Source organism: Macadamia integrifolia, chromosome 7 (assembly GCF_013358625.1).
Source record: "Macadamia integrifolia cultivar HAES 741 chromosome 7, SCU_Mint_v3, whole genome shotgun sequence".
Taxonomy (NCBI): domain Eukaryota; kingdom Viridiplantae; phylum Streptophyta; class Magnoliopsida; order Proteales; family Proteaceae; genus Macadamia; species Macadamia integrifolia.
Window position 1 is genome coordinate 19103296 of NC_056563.1, and position 13449 is coordinate 19116744.

Here is a 13449-nt window from a genome sequence, read left to right on the forward strand (position 1 = left end):
TAAATACCTTTCACACTTCATCAATAATTTTATACTAAAAAATTCGGGTTCGAATTGATCCCACCAATTTTGATATGGATTGGATCAGATATATTAGTTGGAATTAATCCCAAAAACCCTAGAATCGATCACTCCAAAACAAAATTGAGTTCGGCTAATTCTAATCTAAATGGACCGGTTCAACCAATTCGATTTTGATGTTTACAACCATACCCTTTGTACTACTTACATTTTTAATTATTTGAGATTCACATCCCATCTGTAATTTTACAAGTGGCGACCCTCTATTGTTGCAGTTGTACCGTTGTGACACAATTTACAACCACAACCAGTCTAGGCAAATCGCACCAACACCCCTCAACAACCCAAAAGAACGAGTGGGAAAAAAAAAACAGAGAGGCTATCTATGTACAATCCCAATCCAACTTCGCTCCAGACCCTCTCGAGTCACAAGACTCATAACTCATAACTCACAACTCACACGTTCCATTTAGAACGATTCAACTTACACACACCGCTGACGACCACCACGCATCATCATCAATCATCCGTTGGATATAAGATCTGGGTAAGCCCGGCCCGCATTTTTTTGTTCGTACTGACACGTGGAGTGCTCCCAAGTTCGAAGCTCAATCTTTCGTCCTCCATCCAATCACGCGAAAGCTTTTCATTCTTTCAGTGCCGTTTCCTGCCAGTTCCAGGGAAAGAGAAGCTCTGATTGGCGGACATCGGATTCTGATCCGCCAAGTATTGCCGCTGCATGGCCGCCATCTGTTGCACATCAGGAGCTTGCTCTGAAACCCTCCACACCTTCACTGATTTATCCAGGCTGCCGCTGTACAAGATCCATCGTTGATCACTAGCCGTCGATTCGAGATCTTCTTCGACAGCCAAGCATTTAACGGGTCCGGTGTGACCCGTCAAGACCGAAAGGCACGAGTGATTTCCACCTTCCCTCCTCCACACGCATATCGTCTTGTCCGCAGAACCACTGAAGACAAGGTTCCCTGCCACGGCGAGACAGAGGACCGCCAGTTTATGGCCCCTGAGGACCCCACCGTGTGATAGATGCTTTTCACGTTCCCAAAAGTTAACAAGTCCGTCAGAAGATCCACAGTAGATAACGGACGATGAAGCGTTCACGGCTAACGCCGTTACGGCACTGTCTTGTTTCAGTAACGTCTGCAAGAAGAAGTGTTTGGTTCCTTTGCCATGTAATTCTCTCCGCCACACTTTAACGGTCCCGTCGGCGGAGCCGGTGAAAACTAAACCGTCGAAGCCGGCCACGACGGTGTTGACGGCATCGTCGTGAGCGTTTATCGATTCCAAGCATTTCGAATCGGAGATTCTCCAGACCTTGAGCGTTTTATCCCAGGAACCAGAGTATAGCAACCCTTGGTCTTCGCTCAAACTCAGGCAAGAAATCGCATCAAAATGCTTGATCCAGAGACCGTTCCGGTGACGCCTTACCTCGACGTAATTGTTGGGATTCATGGAACTCTTGATGAAATCCTTTAAGGTAGGGAGAGTTCCGGCTCGCTTATGAACGCTAGGATTCTTGGAGGAAACCCTCCAAACACGAATTTTCCCATCCTGATGACCGGTGAAGATTTTCTCACCAGAGATTATAATAGCTTTAACTAATCCACTGTTAGATTTGAAACCGGAGAATTCCTTCTGGTTCTTCCAGACGCGGATGTTCTTGCTATCGGATCCAGTGTAGAGCAAATCCCCAATGGCTGCCAAGGAGTATATATGGCCTTCTTCGCGGACAAAGGATGCGATGAGTCCGTTTGATGGGAAGTTGTCATCGAAGCATGGATTTAAGGGAGAGGTTCTTGTCCATGGAGATCTGGTATAAGGAGAGGAATTCGCATTATTCCAAGGGGACATGTTATAGGGGGACATGTCTGGACTCATGTGGTTGCCATCGTAGTAGCCTGGACTCGCCGCGGAAGCGCTGCTATTGCGGAATGAGTAATCGTCTTCGCTAGGCATCGTAGTGGAAATGTTCGGATCAGAATGCAGGAGATTCCCGAACTTAGGTCGGGTTAGACTATTCACTTTGGCAACCATGGTACCTCTTCTCGAATCCCTCATTCTCTATCCAATAAGAAGAAGAAGAAGAAGAAGAATAAGAAGAAGGAAAGTCTTCTGGATATAATTAACGATAAAGGGAGAATGAGAGGAAAACCAGATCGCAAGAAAGCCGAAAGCGTTGCTTTGTCACAAATATGAATGAAAGAAATAAAGGTCGGAGAATAGTGAGGGCCTATATATATATATAGGAGATTGAGGGAAAGTGGTATAGATATGGACGGAAGGGATTTTGGCACATGTAAGGAGGATACGTGCTGGTTACGATATGGTGTGATGTGGCTGTGACGTTTAAAACAAACCATACAATATCCATTACAAAGACAAGTCTGCTATTACCGGGGGATAGGGGATTGTTGGGATCCTACGGTTTCATTTACAGATTAGATTTTCCGCGCTATTTTGGGAAGATTAGACCATTTAAGTGGGATCTGTTCTAGAAAAGGAAAGTTGAGGAGCTAGGTGGGAATGTATAATATAAGAACTTTCACATGACACTTCAGTTTTCAAAGTTCAAAAATTAGAGATTTGTTGACTTTTCTCTCTACCTTCACATAAAAGATTGAAGCATGCATTTGACTCCGTCTAATAACTTGTTTGTATATATTAGGGGTGTCAATTCGTGGCCCGAATCGACTAAATCGATTGGGACCGTTTATTAAACTTGTCGGGTTTGAGCCCGGCCCATTTATAAACGGTCGGTCTTGGTTTTGCTACTTGGACCATCGGGCGCCCGACCGAGACCGACCGTTTAACACCCGACCGAGACTGGCCTATTGTGCATCGGCCTAGCCCGACCCTTTAATGATTGTAGAATACCTATTTTACCCCCCAAATTAAAAAGTAAAAACTAAAAAGTAAAAACATGTTCACATTTTAAATAATGGTTATATTTGGTATCATTTATTGATTAATTGTCATTTTTTTGGGCTTGCATAAGTGGGTTGGAATATAAGAGCACATTTTAAAGAGGGCCCGTTTAAAAACCGGTTAAAGCCCGTTTAACATTAAACATGTCCGTAGCCGGGTTAAGACCCGACTAAAGCCCGATTAAGGTGGCCCGATTATAGCCCGAGGCCGACCGACCGAATATAAAGTGTACGATGCCCTCAATAACTAAGCCCGATTAGTTAAATGGGCGGACACGGTGTAGCCTTTGAAAGTCTTCAAGCCCGATTAAGCCCGACCGAAATCGAACCGGCCGGACCGGTTGACACCCCTAGTATATATAGTAAGTAGGTTGCCCTTTTCTTCCGATCTAATTATTCAATAATCTTTCTATCCAAATCTTAAGAGAGAGTGAGGGCTCCCACAATGTAAGTGTGGGGACAAATCTGTATGCTACACCAATGGTAGTGCATAAAATGGTATGAATCATATGAGTCCACATGCTCAGAAGAGAGAAAGAGATCGAGAGAATATTAAAGAACCCTTCTCGTTTTCTGGCGATTCTTTTTTGGTATCTTAAGCATAATAATAGTATTAAGCATAATAATAGTATTTTTATCGCATTTCATTGTGCAATGCAAGAAGTATTTTCATAAAATAGTAAAGTGTTATGTTTTTAGAAATGTGGTATTGGTTGCAGTTTAATTCTGGCAATATCTTTTTTTTTTTTTTATCATAAAAAACTAGATCAAGGGTGAATCCAGATCATTTCAATTTTATTGATATGTTTTTTAGTGAAAAGTTTAAACACGATTGTGTATGAATAGGGTCAACATTTTTGCTGTTAAAAATGAATACTTGATTCTCGCGTGCTTATCCATTAGCTATGGTATTAATTGTGTTTCATACACAATTCTTATGTGAAATCTTGTCCCAATTGGTAGGTTTTTTTTTTTTCAAACCGTTTTTAATGAATAGTTGTGGTGTGAAATTGTTTGTCTTAATGATTCTTGTTGAAGGAGTACATGGAAGGACAATTAAGTTATCTATTCTCTATTTGGGCAACATAAATTAATATTTTTAGTGGTCCCAATGGATAAATTTGGTGAGCAACCCCCATGGAGGATGCCAGGTTCATTGCCACCATTTTCTTGCCATCGGACACCTTCTGTTTCTTTCCTTACTTGCCTTCTTACTCACTTCTACGCTGAGTGAATCACTCTAATTAAATTATTAACCAGGAAGAATATGCATTTTAACCTAATTGAGCCCTAAAGAAAACAATTAATCCTAGGATGATCATCAACCATATTTATGTGGTTATGATGATGTAATTTTTCATTGTCAAGAATCTAAATCCTTTAATGATAAATGGGTATTCATTTGATACCTTAAACGTCACAACCCTTACGCCCTAACCATCACGACAAAATCAATTTAGGGGATATCCTATGAGAAGGTATTCACCATTGGGCGATCCATGATTCTCTGTAATAGAGAGGCCAACAAAGTCTACCATGTTCACACTTTGAAAACTTTTTAACGCTCCAAAAAAGGTCAAAGATTAAACACAATCCCACCAACCCGCCTACAGCGAGAAATTATGGGTCAGCGAACGAGTTCTCACAACGAACAGACAGCCGCCACGTAACAGGACCATCTACTTGACCTTCAACACCTAGGGACTAGGGTTCTGTACCGTATCGCCTGAATAACACGTGGCAAAAGTAGCACGGTCCACCGCGTCATACAGGGTACGCGTCAGTGTTTTAGTATGCTTCCTTAATCCTGACGACTTGGCAGAAATGATTGGTCTGACGTGTGAATTGGCTGGCTAAGGTAGAGCTGATGTGTAATAACCTAACTTGTGGGTTTTAATTTAGCAAATCAAAGAGTTTGAAACTTTTACTGTGGACGTGACACTTGGCGAGCCATGTGGGCCACGAATATCCATTGTAGCTCCTCTCCGGGGGTTGAAATCGTCTGTAATTCCGATCTCGTACAATTCCGTATAATACCACCTTCAAGCGATGACACGTGTATTGATACCAATACAATGGTCCAGATATGATACAACTAATAAAACATTAAATCAATGAAGAGGCATTTAAAACAAGAGGCTGATCAAATTGCAACTTGGTGAATCGGGCGATTCTACTATGTTTTCAGTTGATTTGAATGAGAATTGACACCGACTAATTTAATTTCTGATTCGGTTTTTAGAAACCTTGAATGCAACTTGATCGTTCAAGTATAACAGTCAATGGTTTCAACTATCTAATCTTTACTTTGACTTCTGTCCGTTCACCTTTAAATAAAGGTTTAAACTTTCAAGACGTACCATTAACCGGATGTTAGTTCATTGAATTTTAATCCTAATTTTATATATAAAGAAAATGACGAAAGTGATCATTGGTAGGTATACTATAAAAGTTATTATTTATCATTTGAAATATATATTTATTTATAGAAAAATCTAATTGTAATCAAGGTTGATGAAAAAGAAGTTGTAACTTTATTTTTTGATATTTTAGTATAACACTTTTTTTAATTAGGGTAAATTCTATCATTTCACATGTTCATTTTAAAAAATATACTAGACAATGTCAACTTTTGATAATACCAAAATGATAAATCATTTTCAAAACCCTTTTCTATATATATTTAAAATAACTTTTAGGAATAAGACAATGGACAATCAAAAGAAGGTTACAACTTCTCGCTCTATCACTTCGGTAACAACAAAAAACACCTTTTATATATATATATATATATATATATTGCTATTGCTATTGCTGATTATTTACAAAATACCTTGTAAATCATGCAGTTAAGTGAAAGTAAGACTAAGTTATTGAGATAAGCTTGACAACACCAATTTTTCAATGAAACTAATGTTTGACTCAAGAGACCATGGTGCATGCAGTTCAAATATTGAAGCTTGAATCAGATGGATGTTCTAGAGATGTGTTTTTTTTAAGGTAGAAGATGTGCTAGAGACGTAGAAGGAATGAAATGAGAAAACACTAAGCAGATTTAATTAATTTATTTATTTTTATTGCTGAGTATCTAAGATGATAATAAGTTGATGGCATGGGATTGTATAAAGCCAGATACCAAACTATCATTCTAAGAATGATTGGCAAACACAGCTTTCCTCAAATGATCCCATCACCAATTATACTAAATTATCAGCTAATAACAAATATAAGAAACTTCGAATCTGCAGGTAAAGCCAAAGACTAGTCTATAATTTACATTAAAGTTCCTTTTCTAGTAGTTTTTGGCCAGGGACCATATAGTCCATTAGTAGTCTTAGATGTCAAACTCCTCCAGCTAGCTTTTAAATTATTTCCACTCTTTAAAAATGGCCAAGTGCCACACTACCAGAAAGGTCTCAAGCTTCCCCAAAAGCAGACACAAATTAACCCGGCCACCATGGTCACAGCTTGGGTCCAAAGATGCAAAATAGAACACATAGCAATGTAAGCGCTATTAGATTGGCTATGACGTCCATGGTGAGTCTAATACATTAGGTTGACAAGTGTCAAATCCATCATAGCCGTTGGGAATTTATGGTGGAGATAGACCATATGGACCGTTTCAAATGTCAAACTTTAGGTACAGTATGGCAACAACTAAGGCACGCGGCGAAATTGTGAACTGATTCAGATCGGAGTCCGAATCCGGATCCGTCCCTGTACGTGAATGGATTGAAGTGTTAGGTATAGGGTTGAACGGTTTGATTAAAGCTGCAGAGGACTGGTGCACGTTTCTAATTAAGAAACGTTCATTATTGTGTGTAGAGAAGGAAGACTATATAGATGGTCCACCCACGTAAACCGCCCAACTACTCGGTTACTCTGGTTTCCCCATTCACATCACCACATCTACGCGTTTGGGTTTCATACTTTTAATGTTACCTTTCCACGTAAGTCCATATGCGGGTTTAGGTTGCACTCTACCCTATCTAATATAATAAAAAGAGTAATAGTAGTGTAGTACTTATGTAAGTGGTTCTAATGCCACGTGGTAAATAAGAATCCATTCATTGTAACCTTAGAAATACTTTTTTTCTTTTTTATTCAATGGCCTTAGGTAAACTTGGTCCCATGTAATATGGGTGGCCAAGTTTCTCTTGATTCCTTGGTGGGTCTCATTCTCTGACATCATAGAAGGTTCTTGCACCCGAAAAAGAAAAAGGTCAGTACATTAGAAAATGACAAATGCATATTACTCAGTATGTTAATCATTCTTCTAAACTTCTAATAGTATTTTACACGTGCAAGTCATATACAAAAGAGTAAAATTAATTAAATTATGGTGTTTATGTTGATGTATTAATGGAGGCTTAATCACTTATGCATATGTGCATACCATTAAAAAGTACATTGAGCCCAAGAGAGGATATCGTACCTTGTCATATTCAGATGTTTATTTATAGGAGTAGATGGCTCTTGGCTCTATTGACACCCATTAGGTTAGCCATTGATCAACCATGCTCACTAGCATAAAATAGAAAAAAAAAAAAAAAAAGATTGCGAGGTTGGTCAGCATTGGCTAGCAAGGAGGACTACTAGTTCTACAAGTTTTCTTTCCTCCCTTTTATTAACTCACCCCTCAAGACAGTTTTAACACCATTTATTGGTCTCTGTATAGAATGATCACAACCTTTGATTTTGGAGAAAGCAAAAGAAAATAAGAATTCTTTATCCGAGTGAGGGGTGCATGGCCATGGGATTGGTCAAATTATTATTCACAATAATCATTAATGGCAAACCCTATATGAAATAAGAGATAAAGTTTTTTATTAGAGAACCGGCCTTGCAACACAGACACAGGGGACTCAGAATGATCAATGTACCTCTACATGGGCATTAGGACAGCTCCGGATAGAAAACACTTACCCGACCCGTGAAATAATGAAACTCAGTAGTTCACGTTTCATGATATTACGTAAGAATCCTTCTTCACTCAAGACGGAGCTACATGGTTGATTCTTTTTTATTCCAATTCTGTGTCAATACTCGAACATGTTTCCGCTCCATTTGACAACCCAAACTTATACAATTGAATCCAATATAACACATGATAAGATACGCCAGCTATGAAGGAGACAACTTCTTTTCTTCATTTTTAAGTGATTGTTCTAAAGATGCCAAACACAGTACTCGTTTACCTTTTAAAGTTTTTTTTTTTTTAATAAAATAAAATGAATTTGGCAATCTATAATCAATTTTGTATTAGTGGGAGGGTAGATTCATATAAAGTAGTGAAGTTGTTTAATTTTTATTAGAATGAGATTACATAAACCATCTGAACAGCAGCCACGTAGTTTTGTGGTTGGAGAAAATTCTCACACTCACGTTAGGTTGAAGTAAAGCCACACGTCACATGCGACGATGAAGAAGAAGGTTTCCTAACAAGCTGATGAATCATATTGGCTACTCTTTAGTCTCTAGGGACGATTCTGTAGTGTTAACCCATGACCGTAGGTTATTGATGATTTCGTGTCTTAAACTAACTTATCTTTAGACCTTGAGTGTTTTATTTGGAACTCCATGCATGAGATCTATTCTGTTTTTGTACATGTACGTGGACCAATCAATATATGGCAAGCATTCTCTGTAGGCTTGCTCATCTGTAATCATATAAGTCGTACATGTGGCTCTCTGTTTTTTTTTTTTTTTTTTCGCTTAAGATCAGTAATGGGTTATTATTAAAATGAATGAAAGCAAAAGGTCCTCGGCCACACCACTATAAATCTTCTTATCCACCTTATTTAGTATTGCCATGAGTAGAAAAGAAAATTGATCTAAAATATAAATCAACCAAATCTAAATCGAGGCTTGTATAGAGCATCCCAATTAATATATGCAATAGAAAACCTTAGAAGAACTTCCTAAATGTTTGTCATTCTTGAAGTTACTACATATTTTACGAGCAATTCTGTTACTAATTGACTTTTCTATAGCAATGAGTAATTCAATTCAAATAGTTCTTATAAAATTACTATTGCTAATGAAAGCACTAAGGTTATGTTTGGTTGCAAGGGGAATTAAAGGGATGGGAAGTGAAATTTTTATACTTAAAAAAGAAATATATGTAATAATTACCCATGTGACTTTAACATTAATTTAAAATCATTCCATATCTAGTTATAAAATTTTACTTTACTTTGCATCCAAAACCCTTTGCTATAATATGTAATATAAAAATTACATGTAAAATATATCACTTCTAAATATGGTTAAAAAAAGTTAGTAGTTTATACAATCATATGGGGTAATGATTATAAACATTTCCTTTTAAAGTATAAGATTTTCACTTTCTTTCCCTTTAAATTCCCATGCAACCAAACAGAGCCCTAGGATCGAGAGCCGATATGCAAAGTTTATTATATAAGGGGAGGAGTTGAACTAGACCAAACACTTTCGCCAAACATGCCACTTTAGGTAGACAACAAGAGTAGATGATCCTAGTAGGCCAACACCCTCTATTAAAGCGGAAATTGTCATGGACAAATGTCATTCTATCACAAGTTTGGATTTGTTGCACTTCACCTAGTAGTACATGTGGAAAAAAATTTGCTGTTGTTGGGTTGTAGTCACCAAGTTTCGTTCTTATGTGTGAGCATTTAGCATTTGTCTTACTTTCTATCATTACAAGGGTGAAGAAGAATATATTAAAAATAAAAAAGGATAGATGTTGGTGATCGTAAAAGCAACGAATCCAAATTCTTCTATCACATTCAAAGGGATGCCTGCTTATTCTTGTAATAGCCGAATCATGGAATCTTGGAGAATCTTGGTATATCGCCCATGAACTCCTTGTCTTAGCATTTCCTTTGGCTTTTATTCTCTTTTGGTCTTGTTTATTTGCTCATGTTGTAGGGCTTTCTTTTTTTGTTGTTGTTATTGTTTCCTACTCTCAAGGGTAGGATTTTTGTCCTTGTAATAGGATTTTTTTTGTTTTTTCCATGAGCATTTCAAGATGTTAAACCTAAGATGAATATGGACCATGCAAAGGGAGAACAACACAAATATCTGCCTACCAAGTTGTTAGTTGTTTATTGTGGGCTCCTATGAAAACGTCTAGAGTTTATTAAAGGTTTGGGACTGTGACATTGCCCATTTGCTTCTGTAGTTGGGGGTAACTCTCATATCCACATAAAATATGCCACACTCTAGGACGGTGCTCAAGATATTATTGATTGGTTAAGAACAGTTTCTCTATCTTTCTCCACCAATCAAATTTGTCAACGAGTATCCATAGCATGTTCAGCCATTGAGACAAGCAGCCACACAACATCAGTATAGTAGCAAAAGTGAAATCAGTGGGAGAGAGTGAGAAAAGATGGTATTACGTACTTTGGGGAATAGGGTTCAACATCAAATGCAGAGGCACCCTTCAGAAATTGAGCCATGGGAGAGTACATCAGAATAAGTATCAGATTTGCTGTAAGAGCCTCATTGTCATTGAAATTCATTAACTAGTTCTTTCTCTCTTCACTACATAACAAAATGCCGACACATGCATTTGCATGTGCAAGATCAAATATCATACCATATATTGACACCTCAAATAATTTGTAATTTTTTTCCTTTTTAATATAAGACACATTTTTTTTTCCAATGGTTGAATGCTATAGCTCGTTATATTACCAAATCAAAATGATTAAGATCTACTAAATGATGGTATTGTTGATTGGAAAAAAGAAGTCTGAAAGGTATCGTGTCCCCTGCACCCAGACATAGGGGAGGTGAAATGATTATCCTATCCCCTCTTGAAAAGTGGAAATCCAGTCCCACTTGATGTTTTTACAAACACTCCCATTGACCCAGTGTTAAAGCAAGGGCCAAATCACCTCAGAAGCTGGGCTCCGAATTGGCCTTTAATGATTGCATCCTAGATCTGGATAAGTATTGTTACCACTTAAAACTTGCCCCATGGCTTTGGGTATTTTGGTAAAGTCCATCTTCAATTATTCTGTCCGCACCAATAAGAGAATTGAACGACACTAGATATTGTACTCTAAATGGAGATTATGGACAATCATGTCCACTTTCTTACGTTCTGATATGGAGGTTATCAATCATATAATATACAATACCATAATGATAAGATACACCAACTATTGTGGAGACAACTTGTTTTCTTCAATTTTAAAGTGAGATTGTTCTAAAAATGCCAAACACAGTGCTTGTTTACCTTTTAAAGATATTTTAAGTTTTCTTTGGGGAAGAAAAAACGTCATGAAAGACATCAAATATACATAAAATAATATGTATTTAGCAATCTATGATCAATTTGTGCTATTGGGAAGGTAGAAATATAAAGTAATGAAGTTGTTTAATCTTAGAATGAGATCATATAAACCATCTGAAGAGCAGCCACGTAGTTTTGTGGTTGGAGAAAATTCTAACACTCACGTTAGCTTGAATTAAAGCCACATGTGGCATGCGATGAGAATGTTGAGAAGCTGGTTCCTAATTAGCTATCGAGTCATATTGCCTACATGAATGACCTTGGTCCGTGGATATGGCATATATTTTCTCTCTCCTCATTTAATAGATGTCATATCCACTGATTAGGGTCGTTCACGTACATTCACATACGTGAATATTTTTGTACTATGGAGAGAGAAGAGAAGAGTCGAAAAGGAAAAGGCGGAAGATTTTTGGGGCTCCAACTTATTGATTGACTTCGTATATTGTTCAGCTCTTTTATAGAGCCAATAGATCAGTTGAATAATGGCTCTTTTCCAATCAATGGAATCGCCCCCAAATTTCTCCTTCTTGTGACCGTTATCACTTTTGTAACCATTGTCACAGTAATTCCATGATGAGGCCGAATGGCCACCTCACCAACATCTCCCACTTGGCCATTTTGGCCGAATTCACATTTTCCGTTCTCATTTTTAAGAACCAACATTATGAAAAATTCCATTCATGTTTCCCAATTTCCAGGATCATGATGATATTTTCATTTCCATTCCTATAAATCCGTTCATATTTCTAGGAACGATCTATCATGATATTTCAATTTCTGCTTCCATTTCCAGGGGCATCCATCATGACATTTCAATTTCTGCTCCCATTTTCAAGGGCAATAAAAAACATTGTCATGATGAGGAACTTTAGTTCCTATTCCAAACTTAGAGATCTAATTCTATTATTTATTCAGAACATATAGTTCAAATTCCATTTACATTCCCAATTTTCAGGAATTACTTTCACATTACAAGTTCCCATTTCTGGGAACATTCGTCATGACATTTCCAGGAACCATTTCCATTTCTATTTCCATGATTATTTCAATTCCCATTTTCAAGAAACATTTCCATTCAATTTTTCATGAATAATATTCATAAAATTTTGATCGTCATGACAAGGAACATTCAGTTCCAATTCTAGACTTATACTGACCTAAGTCCCTTATATTCTGAATACTTAGTTTCAATTCCAGACTTAGATAACCCTAAGTTCGGCTTATCATAAGCTTCCGCACTAATTCCCTTTGTGAGGGAATCGGCCCAGTATCGCTCGTAGGTATAAGGTTACTTTAATTTCACATTTTCTACTATATCTCGAATATAGTGCCACTACATGTTTCTATATGTTTTCCCTTCGAGCTGTATGCACCATTGTGTATCAAGCTTATTGCTACTTGATTATCACAAAATATTTTCACTGATCCATTTACAAGATCCAGCCCAAATTCATTTATTTCCACTGGTCCAATTACAAGATCCAACCCAAATTTATTTAACAAACGTCTTATCTAGACTGCATGAGTACTTGCCATATTACAAACAACATACTCAGCTTTCAGTGTGTGCCTAGCAACACACCCTTATTTCTTGCTACCCCAAGAAACTATTGCACCTCCATATATAACCAAATGTGAACTTAGAGTCATCTCCATCACCTCCAAAGTCATCATCGGAGTATCCAATAACCTCAAGCTTTTCCGCTTCAAAAACACAATTTCAAGTGTTTATTTCCTTTGATGTACTTCATAATTCTTTTTACAAATTCCCAATAGGCAGAGCCATAATTACTTTGGTATCTAGTTACCAACCCGATTAGATAGGCCAAATCCGGTTGTGTACTCAACATCGCCTACATCAAACTACCTACTGCATGAGCATTAAGTACATTCAACTTTTCCTATCTTTCTTGAGGACAAGGACTTTTTGATAAAGCCTTTCCCAATACTATTGGAGTTACTAAGGGATTGCTATTTTGCATCCCGAATCTTTTCAAAACAAATTTTTCCTGACTTAAACACAATCTCTGTTGTGTTCGATCTCTAATGATTTGAATTCCTAGAATATAGGATGCTTCCCCCATATCCTTTATTTCAAATCGATTACTGAGTTCGTACTTGGTTCTCTCCAAGTCATTTCTAGCCAATAGTATGTTACCAACATACAATTAGAGAATAGTAAAACTACTCCCA

General features: G+C 37.5%; 1 protein-coding gene across 1 annotated transcript; it reads right to left on the minus strand.

Moving 5' to 3' along the window:
* Window positions 1-215: 215 nt before the first annotated feature.
* Window positions 216-2224, minus strand: LOC122083821 (protein JINGUBANG). The gene has a single exon (XM_042651727.1). The coding sequence runs from the start codon at window positions 2098-2100 to the stop codon at window positions 676-678; it is 1425 nt and encodes a 474-aa protein (XP_042507661.1). The 5' UTR covers window positions 2101-2224; the 3' UTR covers window positions 216-675.
* Between the last annotated feature and the right edge of the window lie 11225 nt (window positions 2225-13449).

What these genes read in the sequence shown, in the direction of transcription:
- LOC122083821 (XM_042651727.1), bottom strand. Translation starts at nt 2,100, where the DNA reads ATGAGGGATTCGAGAAGAGGTACCATGGTTGCCAAAGTGAATAGTCTA.